At 38.2% G+C, this 26628-nt stretch overlaps 3 protein-coding genes across 14 annotated transcripts in view; 1 reads left to right on the top strand and 2 right to left on the bottom strand.

The window, feature by feature from the left end:
• LOC310703734 (craniofacial development protein 2-like) overlaps positions 1-26628 on the top strand; it is a 609970-nt gene that overhangs the window by 40039 nt on the left and 543303 nt on the right. The window lies entirely within an intron of this gene.
• ADGRG6 (adhesion G protein-coupled receptor G6) overlaps positions 1-26628 on the bottom strand; it is a 100964-nt gene that overhangs the window by 24648 nt on the left and 49688 nt on the right. For all 12 annotated transcript variants that reach the window (XM_083496244.1, XM_083496252.1, XM_083496246.1 and 9 more), the window contains 12 exons: positions 20290-20375; positions 19223-19275; positions 19064-19123; positions 15157-15299; positions 13755-13869; positions 11943-12004; positions 10713-10920; positions 9398-9563; positions 8805-8945; positions 4044-4172; positions 3566-3611; positions 2726-2832 (listed from right to left, as the gene is read on the bottom strand). In XM_083496244.1, coding sequence (XP_083352370.1) covers positions 2726-2832; positions 3566-3611; positions 4044-4172; positions 8805-8945; positions 9398-9563; positions 10713-10920; positions 11943-12004; positions 13755-13869; positions 15157-15299; positions 19064-19123; positions 19223-19275; positions 20290-20375 — 1316 coding nt within the window. The remainder of the gene's footprint in view (positions 1-2725; positions 2833-3565; positions 3612-4043; positions 4173-8804; positions 8946-9397; positions 9564-10712; positions 10921-11942; positions 12005-13754; positions 13870-15156; positions 15300-19063; positions 19124-19222; positions 19276-20289; positions 20376-26628) is intronic.
• On the bottom strand, positions 20385-26439 carry LOC310703729 (uncharacterized protein). The gene is made up of 2 exons (XM_083496266.1): positions 21272-26439; positions 20385-20849 (listed from the first exon to the last, which is right to left on the bottom strand). The coding sequence occupies exon 1, from the start codon at positions 25946-25948 to the stop codon at positions 23048-23050; it is 2901 nt and encodes a 966-aa protein (XP_083352392.1). The 5' UTR covers positions 25949-26439; the 3' UTR covers positions 20385-20849; positions 21272-23047.

The raw sequence follows: 26628 nt of genomic DNA, 5'->3' as shown, positions 1-26628 counted from the left end.
GCGGTATACACTCAAGTTTTTTAACACCTCCCAACCAATTTGGAGTTTGGCTTTGCCTTTCAACTTCCCTTTTACTAGTCTTCTTCTTTTGGGGAAGATTCCTCTTTTGAAATCAAATGTGACAAGTTCTACCAGGATGAAGCCAACAAAGACCAAGCATTTCATCTTCTCCCCTTAAGATTTCAGAGACATTGTGGCTTCCTGCCAGAGTTCCTTCAAGATTCTATTATCTAACTGTGTGATCCTCACCATTCTCACCTAACACTTCTGCCACAGAGGAAATGTTCCCCTTTGGCAATAGTCCTCTTTTCCTTTATTGACTGTTTATGTTCTCAGAACGTAAACATGCCTTGTAACTTTACAATTTACCTTAACCCACAATCTAGTAACTACAATGTCACATAGTGTTAAAACAGAGAAAGGGGCCAGCTCTCTGCTTTCCTTTTCAGCAGTCCCCACTTCTCATTTCAGTAACTGTATATTAGCTCTAAAAAGCAAGAGAATAGCAACAGTATTTTTCATTTTATGTAAATGCAGGGGGGGGGGTTTGAAATTACAGCATTATGAGATTCACAGAATGTTGGAGGGGATCTTAAAAATCATATAGTTGAACCCATTGTTTAATTGTTTTAGAGTAAGTGCTTATGACCTCTGACATTTCATGCTCCCTGCACATCCAACAAGCAGATGCAAGTGAATGTGCATCATCACTTACTGATGAAGTGTTATTTTAATCCAGAGCCTAACCAAAGGCAGTGGACTTTGTGCACAGTAATGAATGACACATATACTTGTATGTCAAAAAGTCTTTCCCATTGCCTGCCATTCTAACATCCTGTTGAAGGAGAGGAAAGGTGAATGGATTCATGTGGTGCGATGGTATATATCACTGCATCATAACTTCATCATATGTGGGTGTAGACTGAGAAGCTGCATATGTTTCTGCACACAATGATCCTTGCCAAGCTGGTGCTATTATATGCAAATCCAAACAAGATCTCTGGGAGAAAAAGAACTGGCAATTTAAAATGCCAGAAAAATATTATAATTCTCCAACTGGAATACTGCCAGGATTATGACGACTTTCTCCTCACTTCGGACTCTCCCACAAAAGCACTCACAGCCGGAGAAAGGACACATTGAAATTAAGAATGCCCCCTTTCCCCACAAATATGCAAAAGTAGAACAGAAGAAGCCTGAAAAGGGAACAGAAAGGCTTGTGATATTTTTCATATTTAAATTCATGAAAGATGTGAAAAGAGCTATTACTAGGCCTGCGGAAGCCAGATATTGAACCTTGTGGTTCTAATGCGCCATAAATCATATGCAGGGAAGAAAAAGGCAATTCTTACACTTTGTCTCTTGGTGTTTCAAATATTTATAGCTCTTTAAAAAACCTATTTAAATCAGCTAAATCAAATCAGATGTACCTTCCTAATTTTCTTCCCAGGTAGAAGAATAACTGCGGAAAGCATGGAATATTAATATCAGCTAAAGTGAAATAATTATTGAGAAGAGGGTTTAAGAACCCAAAGAAATCTCAGTTAAAGGTAGTTTGATGGGGCAAGATTTTTTTAAAAAAAAAAAGTCATGAAGGGAAGTTGGACCACTTTGGCAGTAATTTAAACTTGTGACAGTCCTTGCCACTGACACCTTGATTACTTCATCCCCCATCCTTTAACACTGTGCAACTCCCAGGATTGACTGCTCACAACCATCTGTGAATCAGATCCTACCTGGGTCAAGAGCCCTTAAAAACTGGATGTTGCAAGCATTCCTTTCTCTCTCAAAATTCCTTCTTATCCATTTGATCTAGATGCTATGTTACTTGTGAGGAGAACATATGCCCAAATGTAAGTAAGCTACACAGGGCAGATTAGGGGTAGTCAACTTTGTTGAGCCAACGGCCAGGCGTGACAGGTCTCGTAGTTGAAAACAATGGTCTATCTCTGGGTCCGATGAACTTGAAATGTTGCTTTGTTTTTTCAACACACGGCTTTGCCTTTCCCCTTTTATTTCTCTTCAACCTTGTTCTTAATAACCTGTCTGAAAATTGCAAGATGGATCAAGCCAATGGCCCAACTAATCTTGCACCCTATTCTCACAGTGGCCAAGACCTCTTTGACCCATGTTCCTCATCCGAGTCTAGGGAGAATTTGAGGAAAACAACCTTCCCTGCTTTGTGGAGGGGAAGAGGTAATGTGCTGGATGCTCTCTCATCTCCATAACTAATACTAATCCCTCATAGCTTTGAGAATTTGCTCCTATCTCCAGGTCAGAGGAGGCGGCGGCAGTGGAACCTGAGATACTCCTTTTCCCAGGCATTCAGTATCAACCAACCCATCCCTTGATTACAGTCAATGACCAATAAGGCATTCAGAATTTCAAGTGCTGCGTTCCGTATGTTGGTGGAGAATGTTACATGAAAATGCTCACAGGATTCAGTCTTTTTTCAAAAGCAGCTCAGTCCCCTTTCAGGACCATTATTTTCCCTCACTTTCTTAATCTCCAGTGGATATCCTGGGGAAGCATATTTCATAATTGTGGTGCCACTACGGGGAAAGAAAACACATTGCCTCAAGTGCCTGCCTGTCTCTCAAGACCATGAGCCCAGTCTCTGGTGCTGACCTTAAAAGTCAGGGGTGGGGCAAGATCATGTTCAGGCTGGCAGCAACTGCTTCCCCCTGCAGCAGTGAACAAGCAGGAGTGGTAAACAATCACTTACCATCAGCACCCCAAAGTGTGTGAGATGATTGCATAAGCAGACAGTCTCGTTTTCATTTGATTCTGCTTGCGCAAGGCAGCCTGTAGGATTCCACCCACCTTGGCCCTCTAGATAAATCGGGAAAGACAAACAATTATATTATGTGTTATTACCAGAATAATTCCAGTATCAATCACAACATTCACAGCATCTTACAAGGATTCTTAAAAATACAAATAATATAAAATCAACAATAAAAGCAGATTTTTTTAAAAAAAACACACACACACAACAACAGCCGGATTGTAAGTGTAGAACAGCTATTAGGAGACTCAACTTGATAAGAAATTAATTATTAATTTACTATAAAATAAAAAAGGGATTAGCAACTGCTTGACTAAGTGGCTCAGTGGATTTCTAAAGGAAGGAAACTTCATAATCGTGATACCAACGCTGAAAAATCAGTGGGATCTGCTCAAATCTGTTTATGATTGGTCCAAAAAGAAGGGTGTGTTGAGTAGTTCGGCTTATCCTCTCTTCTACAAATAGCACAATTATGTGCCTATTGACTGTTACAGCATAGTTTTCATTTTCTATTTTTCAACACAAAGCTTGTCATGTTTTATTTATTGATTTTTTTAGGGTTGCATAAGGACACAGATAACAACAGTATACAGTGAGCACCTGAATTTAAGGTTTTGAAAGTTTCCTCTAGGTATTATTATACCGAGGTTTTGAAGAAAAGAATGTTGCTGGAACATTGCTAATTGTATTAGAGAAATTGCAAACAGCAGGGGGAAAAATTAGTTGCATTATTCTTCCAATATAATAAATGAAAATTTTCCAAAATAAAAAACTTACTGTTTCTGTTCATATCCCAAAAGACACAGGTGGGTTTAGGAGCCTTCTAGATATTTACACATGTAAAATAAAAATAAAAATAGCATTAACAAACAGATGAGAACCGCAGGTTCTCCTTGAGAGTTTTTGAAATATTTGTGCAAAATGTGCAAAGCTCTGCCCTCTTTAGGGACATACCTAGGGTTGCTTGTGCATCCATAGCACAGTTGCTTAAGGACATGTACTCATTTGCTCAAACTTTACAAGTTTCCTGAGATAAATGCTAGTGTTGCCACAGCAAACACAATAACTGTACAGAGTTGCTCTTAAAAAAGTTAAGAGAATGTTAACAGATTTAATAGACTTTATTATGGCTACTACAGCTTTGCCAGAAGAACATGTGTTTGTGAAATCCACATTTCTACTTTCCTCTAATTTCATTTGGCTATGGGTGACATTACTGATTTTTAAAAGCAAACAAATGATACAGTTCTCTCACCTGGATTTTATCCTGCTTAACTGTGTGCTTAATTGTAATCTTCACAGAATCCTGAAGATCACGGATGGTACTATTGCCAATACTGCATGCCACCACATAACTGGTTAAGTTGGTGTGAGCTTCTGCATCCTTTGGAAAATCAATTTAAATGTTTACAGCAAAAATAAAAATAAAAATTATTAGCTTGGTAATTGAGTTTGCTTTACTTTGCCAAAATACTTAAGTTGCCAGCATGTTAACACTTAATGTAGCTCATTATAAGAACATCCTGTTTGCAACATTAAATTTTTGCTTTTCTTCACAGAATTTTTGCTATTTCCCTTATTATTGCAACATATAGTGTTATAAGGACAGCTTGTACCATAATTTCCATAAAAAATTCTCTCTCAGTCACTTTGTTCTGAGGCTAAGCAGAGTTAATCCTCAAACAATGCTGATTATATCCAATTCTGACATAGTTAGATCACTTCCCAAACCAAGAACGCAATCGTTTTCTTATCTTATTAACAAAACAGCCTCCAGGGGAAAGAGGTAATCTTTATTTTTTGGCAGTAAAGATGCTTGTAACATAAAGCATTTATTCCTTCTATTAGTACATGCTATTATGCAATGAATGTCCTAGATAACAGAGATAAGATTTCCCAGAACTGCCCTTTGAGGGTCCTTGTGCATCTACCTATCCATTTTAATCTACTCCATAGTTTGAGGTGATTGACATATTAAAATCACAGTAACAGCACAAACAATAATATAATACAAAACCAGCATTTACAACAGAAGCAGCAGTAAACTGAAAGCCCAGACTTCTATTAGTCAGCAACAAGTAGAAAAGTCCATTCATCAACTGAATGCGGACTTCAATAAGCATTTTTTACCCACTTGTACTGGAGGGATAAATACAATATATCTCATCTACATAGATGAGAGATGATGTCTAGCATAATAAAGAGAAAAGTACACTGTTTCAAAAGGTTCCTTGCCACACACAAGAACACTTTTTAAACTCAAATGTCAAAAAACCTAAATATAAAAGGAAGCAAAGTTACAAGACTTTCCTAGGTTCAGTGTCTATAAGTAAATTTAACTAATCTGTTGATGTTTGAACTGTCCTTTGTACAGTCACGTATTAGGGAATGTACAGGTCACTCTGAGGAAAGCTCATAAATTCTAAGAATGGTACTTTGAGGGGATACCTCTTCAGTAACAGCTTTTGCTCCATTCATATATGTTAAGGGGAATGAATTATTCCTTCACGGCCTCCAATGAAGTTTAGATAAGCATCATAATTTTAGGACTCTATGGCAGGAAAGACAGGTGACACATAAGATCCACTCAAAAGAACAACAGATACAGGTGGGAAGTTTTTTTGTGGTTTCTGTGCAGTATTTTATTAAGAAAATATTAAATTGCCCTATGTAACTAGGATATGAAAATGTAGTTTTGTTTATTTGTTTATGTTATTTAGATGCTGCTTATTCATTAGCATGTTGAAGTGGTGTACATAAAAAATTAACCAAAACAGACTTTTGCTAACTGGGATGACTGCACATATGGCTTCCTGGATGTCAGGAATCACGTTCATAGTGCTGCTATACATACTTCTGAGATATGAGCTCTGCGTGCTGAATGCACATCTGTTTGGTGGTCTGAAAAATCTCACCAAAGTATTATACGGTACAATCCATTCCAAGAGCCATTTGGCTTCACACATCTTTTGCCCTCCAAAACATAGAAGGGGGCATTTTAATTGTGGACGAGGCTCATCCTATCCAGAAAGATTAAGTCTACCTATAACATCTAGAACATCAATAACTCTTCACCAGTCACCATTTGAGTATGCTAACAAGATGGGTAGACTTGTGCCATTGTTAATGTGAAATCGGTCCATTTCATGTCATCTGGAAACATGTAGAAGGAACAAGTGTTTTATAGCGATGTGCTAACCCCTGCCAGCTCACTATGTACTTTGGAAGTATTTTTCTCAAATGTTTGAAATCCCTCTAGAAATTTTGAGACTTCTATACAAATATTTGAAAAGCACTGTTCACATTTTCCTGTTGCTGTTGTTCTCCTTCTTCCCTGAAGGTCCTCCTACCTTCACCAAGCAAAATAATAGCAAATATTTACCTTGCACAAATAGAATGATGACCTACTGTCCTATTCCACATGCATTACTAAGTCATAATTTAGCACCATCCAGCAGAAAGCTGGATCCCCTTTCTTGTCTTCTGATGAAGCCAAAGGGAGCTAGCAATTATCCACCTCCACTATTGAACTAATTTGGGTCTCCCATTATGTCCATTAGTTTAAACTATGGTTTGTTAACAGGTCATAAACCAAGGATCGGTCCGCAATAGTTTGGGCAATCCATATGCGAAATTAGCCAGAGTTCTTTCAAGTGAGGACTAAACAGGGAACACTAGGTGGATTAAAAGTGGAAGGGGATGCATGGATCTGCTTCAGGAAGAAAGGAAAGTGCATATGATCTTGAGGCTGCTGCTGCTCATGCATGTAGTGCTAAACTATAGTTAGAGAAGGAATACCCAATTGTTTTTTGGTCTTAAGGACACATTTGAAAATCAAAGAAACTATTGTGACCACCGGGGGGGGGGGGACCTCTAGAAAAACTAGTAATGCTCAGAACCAGCCCCAAACACACAAACCCCTCATAAAACACAAAGAAAGCAGGCTACCATACAAAACACTCCCAACCCACAACAATATGGGAAAATTAGGAGGGCAAGGAACCATAATATGCTCAAAGGGCTGTGTCTGAGAGCGTCATGGTGCCCAAAGACCCTAGGTATAGAGTTCCTAGAATCCTAGAATCCTAGAGTTGGAAGAGACCACAAGGGCCATCGAGTCCAACCCCCTGCCAAGCAGGAAACACCATCAGAGCACTATGGTCCGTAGGAGGGCATCCAAGGGGCCAAAGAAAGCATCAGATATCACTCTCTGAGTGAGAGGAGAGAAATCAGAGGTAGAGATTTTCTGTCAAATGTCCCCTCCCCGCCCCAACCCTGAGAGTGTGCTGGCAGAAGGTATAGATACAAAGGATACATAGCCTGACATGCCCCCAAATCAAAGAGAACAATATACTATCCCTGAAGCGGTCATAGTTTATTTCCCTATTGTAAAATAAAAAAGAACGTAAAAGGGAGGAGGGAAGATTGCAGCCGAAATTAATTATATGTTACTATGACATAACAACATTTCCCCCAACAGTTATAGGACCCTGATTTTCCTGTTCACCATAACTTTCTTTGTTGTCATTACAAAGGAATTTTTAAAATGCAGAGACTAAAGACTCTATAGATATTGTTGGGAATATTTAGGAAGGCATAGTGGGTCATAGCGATTTGCCAGGCTAGATTATGCTTAATATCTAGCCTCAGTGCCAATAAAAAGCACAATAATATATTCCAGTACAATGCTGCAGAGTTCTGCTGCGGATGCATTGGAGGCAAAGGTCATTTGAAATGATTTATAGGAAACAAGCTGCTCATTGAAAAACAAAGCTTCTTTCTTGAGCAGAGCTTCATTGCAATGTAAAAGACGTTTTTGCTGAGACTTTACTAAAACTCAGCAATTCTTATCTGCATTTTTAAGGCAAGAGAACCTTCCAAATCACTTATTTTAAGAACACTCTGTCCCTCAAATTGCCATAGTTAAATTGAATTTAGTGGCATCAGAGGTATATTGAAAACCATATCGTTATAATCCAGGACCAGTTATTATTATTTTTATTCCCAGTGGATACGTAGGGCTGAATGCAACCATATCATACTCTGAACAGACTCACTAGAATCAATAGGCATGGCCAACTTAACTCCATTCATTTCAGTGGGTCTATGTTGGATGCTCTATTTAGACATTATATCACTATATGGCATAAAGCAGATCATATATGCTCAACTTTACATTCATTATATGGTCTCAGGCACAAAATACATGTGATCCTAATTGCATAGATAAATGCAATTTACACATAGGTGGTTTTTTTTAAAGCATTTCACTTTTAGAAGTCATGCTTACAGTAGGGTTCCTGTATCTCAAAAGGTTGTTGAGCATTTTTGGCAAAATTTCCAAAAAAACAAAGAAAAAGCCACACAAAAAACCCTTCAAGTTTTTGAGCTTTTTAAAAGGAAATTTGCCAAAATCTAAGCTTCCGACATACATTACCATACGTCTGGATTTTCCTGGACATTTCAGCCGTTTCCTCCCAGACACTGCAGTATTCTGGCTATGTCTGGGAAATTTCGGACGTATGGCAACCCTAACTTTCAGGAAACCTATATAAACCAATGGGATTTAAGTTACTAAGCAGAGGCTGCAGGGCGTTTTTTGTTTGGACCTCTGCTGGAGGGAGAGAGAAGGGGGAGGGGGACCTCCTGCACTTGCCCAGAACCATCTGCAGATGCGATTTACATTACTGAGAACTTACATATAACTGCAGTCGCACAATTAAGACGACATTTAGTTTGTTCCTGAAATAATCCTTGTGCTTAACAACTGTAAGCTTGGAGGGCTCTGTTCACACAACTGTGATCCCTGTTTTGTGTTTTTCAAAGTTCCCAGTCTCATAGAGTCTCCATGAATGTCAAATGAAAGCCATCCCACTTTCCATGTGTTCATATTATGCCTGATATCATCAATAATATCTCACTGGCATCACACAAAATAAATGGCAACGTGTTTCATGGTATTCTTAAATGGCTCTTTTGATTTTATGTAAATGAAGTCATTAATGTTCATGATTACCTGGAAGAGTCCATTTTTATTGAAAAAAGTAAACTGAGCTCTGGATACAGCTTCAAGTTCTTCTGGACTTAACTGGGTTAGTAAGCTTGGAGGTAAAGCAACCGAAGCCAGGGAATTATCTTGACTTTTGTCAAAACCAATCTGGAAAACAAAATTAGAGCATTTTTTTCAACACTGAACAAGGTCAAGACTGACAAGGAAACTTATCCATAACAGACCCCACTTAAGATAGCCTAGACTGGGAAGTTAAATTGTGATGGATTAAGTTTAATTGGATGCTTTCTATATTCACTTTCTTCAATAAAGGTATGGCTTTTGAACTCCAGCACCTTGAATGAAAGTGCTATAGAAAGCTCACAGCAACAGTACAGGGTCGTATGAGTTAGGAGGAAAAATCTGGCAGGCAGGGCATTGCCTAGAAGCTTTACATTCACAATCTCAATATAAGGCATTCAGTGTCATCAGTGGAGTTTTTGCCAATGCAAATTCATTAAAGGTAAGTTTGTATGTATGTATGTCTGTATGTATGTGTTTGTTTGTTTGTTTGTGTGTGTGTGTGTGTGTATGCGCACGCTTGAATATGTGTCCTGTACCTGAAAGTCTGAAGCATTGTTTTGGGGGCCAACACTGAAAGAGGAGCCATTGAACGAAGTTGAATTCAAAGATGAAACACCAAGTGCCAAGTTCCGTGTTGAGATGCTCATGGAAGGCCCTGCAAACTGAATCTTCAGTGCTAAGGCATCAATTGTCTTTATAGCTCTAAAATCAAGCAGAACATCATCATCATTTTTAATCATTACAACAATTAGAATAAAAACACCATGACTGCCTCAAGGAAAGATTTTTGTCTTTGCAGTTCAAGCAGTTCCACTAGGAAGTAAATATTGTCCTGCCATTCATTTTTCAAAATGCCAATAAAACCCTGAAACATAGGCTATCCTAATAGCCACAACCCAGGTTCACCCGAGGGAAGTCACCTTGGGCCAGTCTCTCAACACCTGGATTTCAGATGTGGAGTGAATAGGGTTCAAAGCTACACAGCTCCAGATTTGTACTGTTCCTTCAATGTCAGGCAAAGAAGCAATGCTGTCTCCTTATCAACAACTTCCCTCCTTTTTAAAAACCTGGGGTGAAAGGTTTATGTGCATTCTTTAGATTCTTGTCTTTAATTTGAGTACAATTTTATTACAAATGTTTTAATCATTTGTAATGATGCTGGAATTTATTAATAATCTAACTAGTTACACAATAAAGACTGATCAACCCCTGTGAGACATTTGGGCCCCTATGTACTACTGTTGCCCAAGTAACCTGATCATGACTGCTCTTGAAAGCAATCACCTCTCTACCTGCATTATGATTCCCATTGGGCTCCTAATTATTATTATTTATTACTTATACCCCAGCCACTCTGGGTGGCTTCCAACAGGAGATTAAAAATACATTAAAACATCAGTCATTAAAAACTTCCCTAAACAGGGATATAGCTTTAGCTAATGAGTTATAGCAATTTAAATCAGTTTAAATGGAGCACCTTTGTGTTTGTATCTATGATCTGAGAATTTATCAATGTTAGTAAATGTCACATCACATTGTCTTTGTTATTACTTCTGTTTCTTTTAACTGCTAAATTTCCAGCAAATGCTTTTTTAACATCGAAATAATGGATTTACTGTCAAGCCCATGAATCCCAATACTAGTATGTCTGAAATTTGGTTTTAGTTCTTTATTCACTTCACTTGGGAAAGTCATTTTTAAAAATCGAAATAAATGAGTACACTGAATACAGTATGTGTCCCTTGTGCACTATGAATTTATGAAAGACAAATATCCTTTGGTGGGGGGTATCTTGCAAATAAATGTTCTTATAAGCCACTCTTTTTCTGTTGTCTTTCAAGGAACACTTACTCAGAAGACGATGCTGCCAAAACACTATCAGAACTGGTCAGGATATTAGAAAATATTGTGACCACAGTAGAACCCAGGGATTCATTGATTTCTTCATCATTCACAATTTTTTTTAGCTTCTGGATGACATCATTGACTTTGTCTGAAGTCAGCTGCTGCCCTTCTCCTGTCAGATTCAGAAGCTGATTGGCTATATCAGCTGCATTATCTGAAAAGCACACACAAAACAAAATCTTAATAAAAAACAGTCCCAGGGGGGAAAAACCTCAACTGAAATGTAAAGTAAAGCATTCTGTACCAGACTACAAGAGAATATAACATAAAGAAAGTGATTTGCATTGTGTATTGATCCAGATCTAGGTTGTGAATCTGGAGCTGTAGGTGATTATGTTGAAATTAAGTGTGACTAAAACCACGGGAAACATTTAACTTAAGCCACATAACTCTGTGCTGAATTATGGACTTAGACCAGGCATGGGCAAACTCGGCCATCCAGCTGTTTTGGGACTACAATTCCCATCATCCCTGACCACTGGTCCAGTAAGCTAGGGATGTTGGTAGTTGTAGCCCCAAAACAGCTGGAGGGCCAGGTTTGCTCATGCCTGACTTAGACCATGGGTGGGGAATTGGTGGTTCATGGACTGATTCAGGCCTGAAGTACCCCACCCTCATCTCACCTCCATGCAGGTTTTAGGGCTTGAAAATTTGTCTCAAGCCTTCTCCCAAGCTTAATTGCAACATGGGGGTGGTATTTTTTTTGGGGGGGGGAATTAGAGCACCTTCTGCACCCACTGAAAACACCTCCCCCTCACACACATAACTGATCTTGAAAGCAGACTTCCATTTATGGGGGGGGAACCCCACAAAAAACTAAAATGCTTTTTCCAAGCCTATTTCCTGGCACAGGGGAGTATCTGTATATGTGCTAAATGTGTGTATGCATGTATATGTCAGTGCTGTACATCTAGGTGTGTGAGAGAGTTTATGCTGTATGTGTGTGAGACAATGTAGAGTGGCCTCATCCACCACTGGCAAGCACCTCCCAGAGGTTGATCAAGAGGGAATTTGACCCTTGTTCAAGAAAGGTTCTCCCACCCCTGCCTTGGACTTTAGGAAAATACTCATACTTCTTCAGCAAAGTACTTCAAAAAGCCAGAGAGTCTAGTAACCAAGGTCTATAATAATGCTTCAAAATTAAATTCATTATATAACGAAAACCAAAAAACTTGCCTGTGCAGTTTCTAAGGTCAGGAGCACCCCAATATGATGTGTAATTACCTAGATTTAGAAAGCTAAAAATAAAAATAAAACAAGCATGATCATAGTAACAACATTGTTTGGAACAACAGGGTACAGAGGTTGTATTTTCTAAACTTCCAATAACTTTTCATGTTGGTGACACACTTTTTAGACTTGCATCATTTCGTGACACAGTAATTCAGTTTTACTAGCGAACCGGAGGTTAAACTAATCCCTTTCCAGCCCTGGGAGGAGCGTGGGGAGCGTTTGCGTGACACACCCACACACTGCAGCCGACACACTAACATGTCGCGACACACAGTTTGGAAAGCTCTATTCTAGCATCTTATCGTTCTGCTATTCAAAAACTGGATGTGCCCAGATCCTGTGCATCCTCACTTCGTTGCTCCTGTTTTGTACCACTTCACATACTACTTTGTGCTTCAAGGAAACAGCAATCAAGGAACATTAGCTCAATCCTTTATCTTCTGTGATTCTTTTCAGCACTTTGGGAAAACTTCAAGCAAATGATGTTCAATATGTTGCTGTTCAAAATGTTGGGCCCAGTTTGGGGAATAAACCTGATGATAATATTATTATTAAGGATTACTCTGAAACATTAGATTGGTATGAACTCAGCTCATGAAAATTAAAGGCATATTTCTGGAGCTGGGAATTGTTATATTAGCCAAGAATATAAGCTCTAATGAAATGGGTTTGTTATGCATTAATTTTAACTCCAACAGAGTAGCTTTATTTATTCTACCATAGGGTAGGGAACGGTTTTCAAGATGAAGGACATACTCCCTGGTGGCAAGACTTTCAGGGGCTGCATGCCAATAGGGGTGGCAGCAAAATGGATGGGTCAGAGCTGGTACGCATACAAGCGCAGTCCAAACATATTTGCAGAACTATGTACATGCATAAAGAACACACAAAGTTCACACATGGACAGTACATACATATTTAAATCCATCCATACATGCTCATATATAGACGCCTCCTCACAATTGGGCTTGATATAAACAGTTCAACTTTTTTAAGCCTAAATGCTGGGGGTGGGAATATTCATGTAGACTACTGTTGGGAAGGGAACAAGTAACCCTCCCTACCCCCAGTCACACTCTTCACAAAGACCAACCCCTCTTTCCTTCCCTCCCAACAGCCTTAGATTAGGCCCAACAGGAGGCTGCTCTAAAGTCCAATTGTCAATGTGTGTGTGTGTGTGTGTGTTAGCACATGAAAAGGAGAAATTTAACTCTTCTCTCCCCACCTGTAGTCTACATGAGTATGAATTAAGCTTGAAAATAGTCTATTATTGACTTCAAAGTATGTATTTTCAAACCTCAAACATGCATGGGGGATTTCCATTGTGGGTGGCAGGTTACAGCGCATGGGGAAGATTAATCTTCCCTCTCTGAAAATGCCTACCCGTGCTGTTTAGCCTAATTATGGAGGAGGTGAGACTGTGGGCCAGATTGGGATGCCTAGAGGCTGCATCCAGCCCAGGGAACAGCAATTCTCGACCAGTGTACAATCTAATAAACTGTAAGTCATGTATTTTAGAAACTCTGTTCATAAGCATTACATAAAATCAATGGTGCAGAAATGTACAGTACTGGATCATATACAGGATGCAGGTAAAATATATATGTATGATAGACCTTAAAAGTACTACCTATGTTTTGTCCCTGCTTTCTTCCATGGTAATGTTTATGCAGTCCATCATTTATAGCTAACTGTATTCTAAATCACTACATCTTTCTTTCACCACTACTCATTGTGCAATTTTTGAGCTCTTACCATGTTCTTGATGCATTCTGAGTAGAGCTGCCTTGGCAGGGTGTGAAGTCAGTCACTGTTGGTCTGGTTTCCGTCCACAAATAATTTAGTGGGTATTCTTCCCTCTCGCATTTTTCTACAAAATAGAATGAAAACAATGATGCAGAACAACAAAATCGCTCACTCTCTCTGTCTTAAATTAGGCTCATTCTGATTCTTTTATACTGCCATTTTTTAACCTATAAAAAGCTACCTGAATCAGCAATTGTGATAGACACCTGTGTTTACAGATATTGCAGAATATAAGCTCCACACTTTTCCCATTGGTGACTGATATAAAACAAAGAGCTTGAAAAATAAGTAACTGTACAACAGAATTCTCCCATTTAAAGATAATTTATAATCTGATAAATCATTCATCTGGATTTTCTAAATCAATATTGAAGTTCTTCAAATAATTTTCAGTTTCCTTATTCCTGAATTGGTACCTTGCAATATTCAAAATGTAATGCTTGGACTGCATGAATTTAGAGGTAAATAACTGGTGAATGACAGACTGTATAGCTCAGTTGTGCACAGCTATTCATGAATTAACAAAGGCCCTATTCAGAAGGATGGCAAACTGTATCAACTGAATATACAGTGAAGTCCTGAGATTGCTCATTCCAATCCTTCTCAAGTTCACTGTCCACCCCATGATGTATGCCCATGATGTACACATGCACATGCTTATCTGTGCATTTACAGATAAGCCTAAAATCCTGCAATATTTACCCTGCAAAATCAAGGGAGAAATGCCTAGACACACATACGTGACCAACTTTTGAACTGGATTCACCCTTAATCCAAAATTCATAAATATCTACATCAAGGTTACAGAAATTGTGGTCTGTAGGCTTCTAATGGTTGTGAACTTCATTCAGGTGGCCTGTGGCATGCCCACATTAAATATTCACCTTGATTTTTACTTTTATTTTTATTGCTGCATTTATTTCTTATATTGTATTACAATCTGAATTATATGGAATGCCAACTGTAATAAAATAAAACACAACATGTTAAAGTCTGAAGTATTTGTTCATTTTCCCTCTCTTAAGAAAGTATATATGGTTAAAAACATCTTAGCAATGCAAAAAAAAAATTTTTTTGTCTTTCCTCAGGCTAAAGAAGAGTTTTTTAATGACTTAGCAGTTTTGGTTCAATGGTGCTATTAATACTATGACCTAATTTGTTTGATCACAGTTCACTACTTTAAACACATTTTCTATAAAAGCATAATCTGAAACAGCACTTTCAAAATGTTTTTCATGTTTTAAAAAGCAAACTTTTCTTACACAGTGAATAGAAATATGTTGGAATAATAATAATTTTTATTAGGCAACCAAAACATAGAGAACCGCAAAGGTGAAGCTTTTGTACTTACCAATTGGATTAACATCCACTTTATCAAGTTTCAAGCCATTTCCCATAGTCTCATTGCTGCTTTTGAGTTTCTTCTCTATCATATGCTTTTCTAAACTTACATTGCTGGAAGAATTGTAAACCAGAAGAGCCCGGACATCAAAACTGCAAAGAAAATTGTCCAGTTGCTGAATCAGAATAAAACTGGCAACAGGTCATCTTAAATATGGAAGAAGAGCTTAATCATAGTATCTGCATTCTATCATTCACCAAAAATAATGAAGAAACTCCTCCATGGACTCAACAATATTACAGTTTGTCATGTTAGAAATGCTGCTGTTTTTGCAATTCCTACCTTCATTCCTAGAATTTCACCTACTTTCCTGGAAAATAGGAATTAAAAGTCTTGCAAACAACAACAACAACTTACCTCAGGGAAGAAAATGAAATGCCAAAAAGTTATATAGGATTATTTGTAAAAGTGGATAAATGGTAGGAGTCAAATTTCTAGCCAACATTTCTAAAAAAGTGTACATAAAGTGGCATTCAAAAGAACACAAACTTCAAAAACCAGCACATCCCAAATTAACTGTATACTGTACAATCAAACTAAAAACACAGTAAGATTCACAACAAACATAACAGTCAACATCCAAAGAACAGCATTAAAAAAAACCTTAAACAGACTGCTGAAAGCAGCAAATTTCCATTGTGTGCCAAAAAGAAAATAGCAGTGGAACCAGTAAACTTCCTTGGGAATTTTGTTCAGTTGAGCTGCTCAGACATAATACTAAAGCACAGTTTAGCATTTGGAGAATGATCCTATGCAGGAATTGGGACAGCACATTCCCCCTGGTGTGGTTGCAAGGAAGAATTTGGAAGCATTTATTTCTGTTTTATGTTTAACCACAGTTTATCATGTCATTTGAAGTGGACAAACTGATGAATCTTAACTATGGTTAGCAGAAACAAGTCAACTTCACACCTCAGTTTTATATGTTTTGCATTGTACTGAGTTGTTTTTTAATTGAAACAAAGATAGGGAATGCCTGGTACTCAGACTGATACTTTCTCACCTAAAAAAAATGCTCAGCTGCAGGTCACACAAAATACCAAGGCTTGAGTCCTACATTTCTGTAAACAGATATCTGCTCATCATTTGTTCCTGATGAGAGAAGAGTAGAGGGGCTATTTTTCTATTTAGTTTCATTGTGCTTCCACTGAAATCAATGTGATAAATTAGTCATGACTTAATAGAAGTAGCACTGATTTCAGTGCGAGTGAGGGGGTCATCCAGACTTTTTTTGAGCCATGTCTGAGAGGGTTTTGTTTTGTCCTTTTCCCAATAAAACTTGTGTTTTACCTCTGAATTGGAGAAAATGGCAATCCACAGAAAACCAGCTTGGACATGGAGCTTTAAAGCCTGGACCTGTGTCTTGAAACACAGCACAAAAGGAAGCCTGGATGAGTTGTAAGTGAAACTAAGGAAGAACTTCAATGTAGTACTAAATATATTGCTCTGTTAGCACAAGCATTTCTGGTTGCTTGATTGAAGGCTATCACCTCTGCTTCCCCTGGGCAATATTTCATGTGTTCTCCCAAGTGCCCCCCCCCCAGTCAATCTGATGGGGTGGTGGAGGGAGGAGGAAAAGCCTATCCACTAGCAGAATCCCTTGTATGGGCTTCCACTGGCAGATCTTATCAGGAGGTTCACAGATTCCTAATCTCTTCCAATACTCTTAGTTGAATACTTTGACATTCATTGTTGTTATCAACATCATATCTATGATTCAAGGATACCTACTCCTAGGTTTATTTATTTATTTATGAATGTATTTCCTTACCCCACTCTATTAATCCAGACTTTTAGAGCAGCTCACAGTTAAAACAATTCTAAAAAGTTTGTTAAATATGATTGGTGCTTTTATATGAGTGGGTTGCTGGTTAATCAGTAGTAAGAACATCTATTCACTGTAGTAAGATTAAACATAGACCATGGGCCTAAAATATTATAATCAAGTAGGGTAATTGAAGCAAGCACATGTTTATTGAGCTGATAAGTAACAACCAAGTCGAAAGACTGCAAAGCTGTTTGCAAAATAAAATGGGGAATCTACACAGGGAAACAGAGGAGCCCTTAGGAAGATGTATTTCTTACCCATGTGACCCAATCTTGGTCATATGGCTACACCTAGGATCTGTAGGATCTTTCAGGGAAAAGCAGCAGCAGCAGGAACAGAAATGTGTGGCATTACTGTGATGTCAAAAAGGGCATGGCATCAATGAATTAAACCAATACACATGCAAATGATACTCGTGTGTGAAAGTGTGGAGTCAAAGGAACTACAGTGGTACTTCGGGTTACAAACACCTCAGGTTACAAACACTTTGGGTTACAGACTCCACTAACCCAGAAGTAGTACCTCGGGTTAAGAACTTTACCTCAGGATGAGAACAGAAATCGCGCTCCAGTGACGCAGCAGCAGTAGGAGGCCCCATTAGCTAAAGAAAAGACCTCCTGAACGAATTAAGTTTGTAACCAGAGGTACCACTGTACCAGAAACAAATGCCCTCATCATCATATTAATCTTCATTTCAACTCTGCTCTCTAGATGGACCCTCAAATTGGGAAACAGAGAAATACTGAAATAGGAAAATTAAACATTACACATTACAATAAAAACCAGTTAAATGTCACCATCTTGTTCAGTTAATAATTAAATAAAATTTGTGTTGTCACACTCCTGCTGTCCAGATATATTTTTAGGCTGCACCAGGTGCTGATAAAGACATGCACTTTGGGACTGGGCAAACATGCATCTGTCATTGGCTCATACACAGTGAGCAGTATGTACTTTGGATCACTTTGATGCAGATTACTAAGTGATGTAAGATGACCAAGTATTTCTATATTGCATTTTCCTTTACTCTTCCTGAGGATGTAATTTTTCATGTCACTTCTTTCACTATCCCTGGGTTTGAAGAGTTCAGTTTCTAATTATATAGGTTTTCTTACTGAGAGGATGAATGAATAGGGCTTTTTTGAAGGTAGCTGTGATGTGCAAGGGAACAGAGCAGCAGCAACAAAAAGCACTTTAATTTTACAAATTAAGCAAAGGTATAGATTCAGTTTGCATTATTCTGTCAGCAGTGTGGGAACTGCTTCACAAATGGCCTCTTCTCATCTTGGTCTAGGACCAACTTGCCCCTTCAGATGAAATGCCACCCATTGAACTTCTCTCATTGTGTAATCCCATGGTGCTGGGAGAAGCACATATGAATATCACTATTCCGTGAGACACATGGGTCTTTCCTGCAGTGTCAATTGAAATCAATATGGTTCTACATAATTTGTCCCATCCATTTTGATTACATACATTCTTCAGTGGTGTGGGAGCATATAATGGAGAATGAATTTCCATGCTGCTGCTACTGCTGCTTTGTGGGTGGGTGGGTGTGTAGGCCACTGAATACAGGAACCACAATGATGGGACCAAATGTATGCTTTTATAGCATTTTAATGCTGCTTTCTAACCTTCTCAAACAGGAACCATGCAACTGGCCCCACTCACTGAATTTCCTTGTATCAAACACAGAGCAGCTTGGAAAAAAGAACAGCTTTGCTGGAGCAGGCCAGTGGCCCCTCTAGCCCAGCATCCTGCCCTCAGAATGGCCAATCAGATGCCCATGGGAAGCTTGCAACCAGGCCTGGGGGGGGGGGAGGAAACAACACTCTCCCCTCCTGTAGTTTCCAGCAACTTGTACGCAGAAGCATACTGCCTCTGATCAAGGGCAGCATGGAAAATATCTCTCACACTGCTACCAGGTTAAGTGTAAATTGTCCGTCACATTCTAAACAATTATTTCAGCACCTGATGAAATTAAGAAGATTATCAGAATTATTTTGGAGCCTATCCACATAATTTTACCTTTGATCATTTGTGCTTCTCTTTTCCCTTACTCCTTCTTTCACAGTACTCAGCTGAACGCTACAAAACAAGAGACACAAATGTTAAAGTTTGAGGGGAAATAACCTTACCCAAGAGAATGGTAACTTGTCTTTTGTTTCACTCGTAGCAAGCATTTACCTTATATTGACCACATATACAGTGTAATTCCAATTCTGAAAGGTGCGATTTAGCTGGAAAACAAAAGGACAACATCATAAAGGTTGAAAGACATGTACTATATGGCAGAAATGTACATCTTGCTTTGCCTTCACTTTAACATTACAGTGTTGTATGAGAAAAGCAATTTTGTGCCAATTTTGTATGTGTGACCTTGTGTGAACATTCAGAGTGAACACCACATTTTTGTCTTGAGCGATGGGTCAGTAAAGCAAAAATACCATCTTTAAAAATGCTGGAAAAATAAGGCAGAGATCCATTCTTTACAAATACAGCAAGACAACAATGAGGAAATCACAGGCATATAAAGGACTCTGCACGTAGGGACTAGTGTACAAAACTTTATCCTGTCTGTACCCTCACTATAGCCATAAAATACTGAATCCAGGTTAGAGAAAAGGAGAGATCTCAGATTTTACAGCATAGTGATAGTCACAGAAGGATGTTGTCATCCCCACTTTTGGACAAACTTTATGGAAGCTGTTATCCTACAAATGCAGTTGCTTTGGTCAAGTTAACCAAGGATGCAGACAGAGTGCCCATGAACAGAGCAACTGTGAAGGCATTGTACTGATTCTCCAAATATAATTCTTTAATGGAACTTGCATTTGATGGTTTTAATCCTTCCATTCTGCTACAATATGAGGCAGTCAAGTAGGTTCTATATTCGTTCTCAGTTCAACAATACAAAATAAGCAGATACAAAATATGAAAACAACTGTTTACATCACAGCTGTTAGGGCTTGCTTTGCAACAGAGAACTGTTTGCACCCCAGCCATTACAGTGGGAGGCTAACCTGTTGCCCTCTAAATGCTGTCAGACTGCAACTCCCATAATTTCTGAGCACTGACCACTTTTGGCCGGGGCCTATGGGTACTGGATTCCGGAAACATCCCTACGTTACAGCAAGCTTTGCAGAATAAGTTTCTAAGTTCTAACATGTGCATTGTTTTGAATTGTGTATTTGTTAAATTGAATTTGAATAATAATGAGCAGAGGAAGAGGTTTATAGAAAAGCCTAACTTACCCATTCTGCAACTGCATTCTGAACACTTGACTCTGATTCAAGGTTGGAAGTATAGACAGTAATGGCAATTCTGTAGAACAGTCCCCCTATATATTACAAAAACATTGTAAAAGTTAGAACCATGATACATGTTTTATAGCAGCCTGCAAAAACCTGTTTGAAAATGTATTGAAATATATAGGGTGGTATCCAATGAACTTGTCCAGTTTGTCAAAGGATTTCCACTCATACAACAGAATTCTCCCCACCCCTGATCTGTTCTAAGGGTTTTCCCCATATCCTCTGGGGCATGTTGGGGAGATGGAAAGTGAGCACAGGAAGAGATGGGGGAAATTCTATCACACAAATGCAAGACCTTGCACGAACAAGACATCTTCACTGGATGCAACCCATAGCTTAGTCAGACTATATCCAAGTTTCAATTATTTTCATTGTGAGCAGATGAAGCTTAGATGTGCAAAGACTGCAACCCAGTATCACCAGATAGAATTGGAACAATGATAAAATAACCAATCAAAACACATTGTCAACTATGCCATTAAATCTTGATGCTGGTAATGCTTGAAATAGTAGACTGCTGCCACGTAGCCCAACCAACTTTTAAATCTAAATTTTGTTTTCTAATAGGTCAAATTTGCCTGCAACTATAGATTTACTCTGGCTTTTCATAATAAAAGCCAAGGAGAAAAACTTTGCATCATTCAGGTTAACAGAAAGCTTATATAACATTGCTATAATTAACAGTTCTATTAACTATTTTTATGTTTTGTGGTAACAGTTAACTAGTATTTAGCAATTACCTTAAGTATTAAATATGTTGATGATTAAATTATCTTTTCATTATACTAATAAAGATAATGTTTTACAAATATTGGGCCATTGCATCAATAGTAAAACATAAATAAATCAGAATTTAAAATATGATCACTCAAATTGCAAACTCCTCCTTTGGCTGTTTTTATGATCTATTACAAATATTCACGTCCCTGAAGCAAAAATTTATCTTGTTTTGTATAATAGGGCCTATTGCTCTATGCCAGATAAGGTGAGTCAGTGACTCAAAACATGATATAGTTGAAGATACCAATCTAGTAACATAAAACACACAGTGCAGCTGGGGCAGTCTGTTTACTTTCAAGACAGAGATAAATTTGATCCTACATGGCAAAAGTGACAACAATCAATGTGGAATTGTGGTTAGTGTCGGCCCAGTACCTGGGAGACTAGGGTTCAAATCCTGACTAAGCCATGAAGCTCATTAGGCAATTTTGGGCCAATCACTATCTCTCTGCCTAAGCTAAATGAGATGGGAAATCTGTGGCCCACAATTGCCATAAAACCTGACTATTGTGCGATGGAGGCCTAAAACATCTGAGGGATTACGTCCCCATTTCCACTAAAGCAATAATATGAAAGGGTCTAATAACCAACTGAAAAAGCTTATCTATTAGAATGGGAGTGTATAATGTTCCATAATAGTGATTGAACAGCCTAGAACCTGTGAGTGAAGCTACAAGTGAAGGAAAACCCATGGGATGTACAGGTTCCCCACAATGAATATGACAGTGCTTGTGATCCCACCCACCCCCAACCCCCAATGTATGGATCACTATCACACTGGACTGGATTAATAGCATTTGCTGAACCAAACACTACTGGCGGTCTTCTGTCACATCATATATTTGGACAGTTATATGAGCCCTCAGTGATGTATGAACCAATTTCTATGAAAATCACACTTCTGCTTCAGTGAAAAATACTTCTGCAATTAGGTTAGGTGGAGATACAGAAATACATGATAAATTATATCATATTTAATAGAAAAGCTATAATAAACCATCTATAAAGTAGAACTAAATTGTTTAAGATGTATCACATGGTGAGTGAAAACATGTTTCATTGAGGTTAGTATAGAAGACTCTAGCATCTCTCAGGAGACTATAAAATGACAAAATCAAAAGGATTCTTAAGATACAATTTTATTATTTGAAATTATGTTTATTTTCTTTTGTAAATATTCTAACTGTTGTAAAATATCAAGGGGCAATCTAAGCAATTTAATATAACTGTATTTATGTATAATTGCTAGGGTTTGATTTACCTTGTTGAATACATTCAACAATGTTCTGTTGGTAAACAAAAATCAAACCAGAAATGTTTTCAGGAGCTCAGACCAGAGCTGTGTTTGTGTAGCAGCATCCATAGATTCTCCACTCTCTCTCTCCTCTCCCCGAATCAAGCAGAGAGGGAGAAAGATACAAAAATTAGCTCTGTGTATCCCTGGATGTGGCAACCCTAATGAAGAAAGGCTGGGTGGGTGGAACTTAAAAGCCTCACATGCAGCCCCACATTTGATCAAACTGTATTTTCTTTATAAAATAAATGCCTGCATGGACAAGTATACACAGAGAAACAAACCAAAATGTGCATGGGCAGAATAGGTGAATCAAATATATAAGATTGTCATAATAGTCTCCTCAAAGTTTTTGTGGTTAGTAGATGGGATGATAGTGATTAGAGTTACCTACTAAAGATCTATATTATCATTACTAATCTTTTTAAAAATGGTGTAAATGCACTCCTAATCAAGTTCACTTAGCCTTCATTCCTATACACATTTACCTGGAAGTATTCCCCACCAAACTCAATGGGAGTTACTTCTGAGTAGACATGTATAGGATCACACTGTTAAAGGCTTACAATACTATGTGTGGAGTCTAGTCTAGTCCTAGTTATTCTAAATCAATTTCTACAAGATCTAGCAGATGGATGATTGTTTTCTACGTCTACTATCACACTTTGACATACTGTGCTTGACCTCAGGTCCACACGGGCAGTCCCGGTCAATGAAGATGTTGCATAAAAAACAAGACAACAAAGATTTGGGAGAGCTGGTGCTAGGACTCAGTGTTGTGTGGGCTACAATACTTTGGTTTGCTTTAGATGTCACATTGGACAAAAAAAATTCATGAGTCACCTTTTCCACTGAGCCTTGAGTTTGCAAATTATGAAGGAGTGTCATTCCAATTGTGACATTTGTGCTGTTTAAGGTACTTTCATTAAAATGAATAATGGATTCAAGAAATGGAGGTGACTCTGCTATCACATCTGTTACCAGTGAAATTGTTGGTTCCAAAAAGGAATGGTAGGTTGCTGTTTTATCATAATCCAGGAAGTCTTCAAAAGATGGGGAAATTGTCCAAATGTACAAATCAGTAGCATAATTGTTACTAGGATTGAAGGAGGGCAATACTTTGTTTGCAGAACTATAGGTATGCTTGCTAAAGCGATGCACCTTCCAAACTGATTCCTCTCCTGAAATGGTAGCTTCTATATTAGGCTTAATACTTTCATGATCCACATCACCAACAACTGTATCAACATTTTCTAGCTGAAGAGAAGGGGTACGTTTGTTTTCTGAATCTTCCAAAGGTTGTTTTACATTGACACTTATATGGCTTTCATTCAGTGGGCTTGTTTGTACATTTAGGACTTCGTTCCATGAATAGCCCAAATCAGGAGAATTTTGACCAAGGTCACTTAGAAGACTTCGTGAGATTAAAGGTGTTGACACCATCAGTGCTGCTGAGTGGCTACCAAACTGCACATTTATTAGACTCAGTGCTGAAACTGTACAGGCACTTTCTGTACATGGAGGCTTAAAAGTTTGTGTTAATAGTTCAGTATGATAAGGGAAAGTATTTATTATATAGCCAGCTTGTGTTTTATCCAGAATTTGCTGTGTGGCTAACACAGCAGTACTTTTCAATTTTACATACAACCTATCAGAAGTACTTATTTGCAAATGCATGGAAGGCTGAATCACAGGTATTTCTAATGAAGTCAAAGGAAAATAAAGTGGAGATTCATCGTTCATGGACACACTTATGTTAAGAGGAAGGTCTCTTTTTGTTTCCAGTGGAAATGTTCTTTCCATACTTTCTGAAATCCTTGACGAGAGTATCGGAACAACTGAATTATGCTTCTCTCTATTCTTTTCTGACACAGAAGTAGAAGTGTTTATTTGTTCAGTTCCATGGTCCACTGTGCTATTATTAGGGGCAGTTTGCATGGTGATGTCATCTGTTTCTGTGGCAGGCAGCAACACTCCTTCTGTTAGGGAAGAAACTGACTGGCTGAAGAAGAGCTGCCACCTTTCTGTAGAGTCCTCAGAAGGCACTAGAGGATCTTTTCCCAAAATCCAATTATCTACATATTGTGTTGGATGACTTAAGTCACCAGGCTTCCAGGACTTATCGATTTTATCCATCCGTTTAGAATCAATTGTGGGAAGAGTCATGTCATTATGTGGTTTATCAGGCTCACTGTTTTCTACATGTCCAGATCCTGGAACCTTATTTTCCAAGGAAATTAAGGAAAGAGACATGGAGTTGGTATAAGCAAGAAATGTATCTGGGAGTTCAAATTCATCTTCTGGAGAAGAGGCCTCTACTACCTCTTCTTCAGTTAGAGGTCTAAATGTAAATAAGCCACCTTTTAAAGGGGCAGTGTTGAAAGTTCCATGATACGATGAAACAAAAACAGTCTGTTGAATTTCTGAGTGTGTGTCTCTTTTTGGTAAAACAGCTGATAAACTTTGCAATTCTGTACTGTATTCTGCTGGCAGGAAAACTTCTGTTGGCTGAATTATGGGCACAACATCTGGAAACCAGGCTTTCATGTTTTGTAAGGAGCCAGAGGGATTTGCACTCTGTTTAAAAACTTGTTTTTTAAAATGTACTGAATTATAGTCTTTGATGTAATTAAATTTTGTAGGCTGTAGTTCACCAAAAATATAAAACCCATTTCTAATAGAATCCTCTTGTAGAATTCTCTTTGTGGGCTCCAGGTAGACATTTCCAAGTGACCTTTTTTCTAGTAAGTCTACCTTTGTTTCTTGAAATAATTGCATACGGTGGGTATAAGAAGACTGGACAGAAAGAGATGGAAGTATTTCTTCTGAAATATCAGAAACAGCTTGATTGTATGTTGCAACTTCACTCAAAGACTGTAAGAAATTGTAAGCATATTTATAAGCAGAAGAGAATGTGTAACTATTTGTTGATAACAACCACTGAGTATTCTCTGTGGGTTGATGAAAGATACTCTTGCTCAGAGAAGGAAAGAAAGAATCTGATTTAGGATCTTCTAACTGAGGTGCCCAAGTCCATATTGGCTCTCTGTCAACACTTTCACTCTGTTGAAGAGGGAGTACCATGTTTCTGATATGATCAAGAGGGATAGTTGGTATTTCTCTTTGGTTACTACTCTCAATTAGCAAACTTTTAGAATGCCCTGAAACATTATTAAAGATGGAGTACTTCAAGGAAGAATTCTCGTCTATGTTTACTTGTTCTGTAAAAGGACCCAAGATATTCACTTGAGATATCGACTGCTCCTCAGGAGCAGATGATGTGACCTCTGGTGTTGTTGGGATAAAATAATTGGGTGCATTTTTTCTCTCTGGACTTTGTTCAATTGATGCAGATTTACTGGCATGAAGAGGCCTCTGCTTCACAGGCCATACTATTGGAGTTGAAATAATTCCTATGTTTTTGACGCCTCTGATCTTAGAATCTTCCTGCCCTTGTAGTATTGGCTGAGAGGAATCAGCTGAACTTCTCTTGACTCTGAAGATCACTGTAGCAGGAGCTTTCATTGCCTGCAGGTCTGTATATAGTAAGCCATAAGGTTAAAAGATCAAAAGGGTTACTTATGAAAATGAATTACCTCTCCCTCAGATCAGGCTTAGAGACTGAATAAACAGAGGAATTCTCTCAATTTAGTAGGAACTGCACTGATGTATACCAACTTTGAGTCTCCTCTGATATTCAGAAACATAAAAAACATAAAAGGGGTATTGAGTAGTTACTCTGCTCACTGTAAACATCAGCAATTCTCACCGACCTAAATCATTCAGTAACATTCATAACTTGGCCCTATGGTTTTTAAAGGATGAGTTATAAACAACCATCGCCTGCACAAGAATAGCTGTATTCTAACAAATATGCATTCGTTAAAAACATAAAATCAAATTAAAACAGATTTTTTGCATAGGTTTATGAGGTTTCATGAGGGGGGAAGTACAGGACAGTTTATTATCACAATCTACTTGATAGAAATGTTAGAATTAAAAAGCAACAAGCATTTATTATCTGCTATCTCCTGATAATTTTTGTCTCCTCAGAACTGTTCAAGAAGTAGCATTTTAAAGGCAGCCCTTAGTAGTCTTTCATCATGAAATGACCATGCCTGATTTGATATCCTTGACCTTTATAAAGTTTGAGCACCCATTTTAGTTGATTTTTATCTAGTATTACTCTGCATTGATTGGTTCCA

This window comes from Podarcis liolepis (assembly GCF_965112155.1).
Source record: "Podarcis liolepis genome assembly, chromosome: 3".
Taxonomy (NCBI): domain Eukaryota; kingdom Metazoa; phylum Chordata; class Lepidosauria; order Squamata; family Lacertidae; genus Podarcis; species Podarcis liolepis.
The sequence above is the reverse complement of the archived record's forward strand: the minus strand, read 5'-3'. Positions and strand labels throughout refer to the sequence as shown.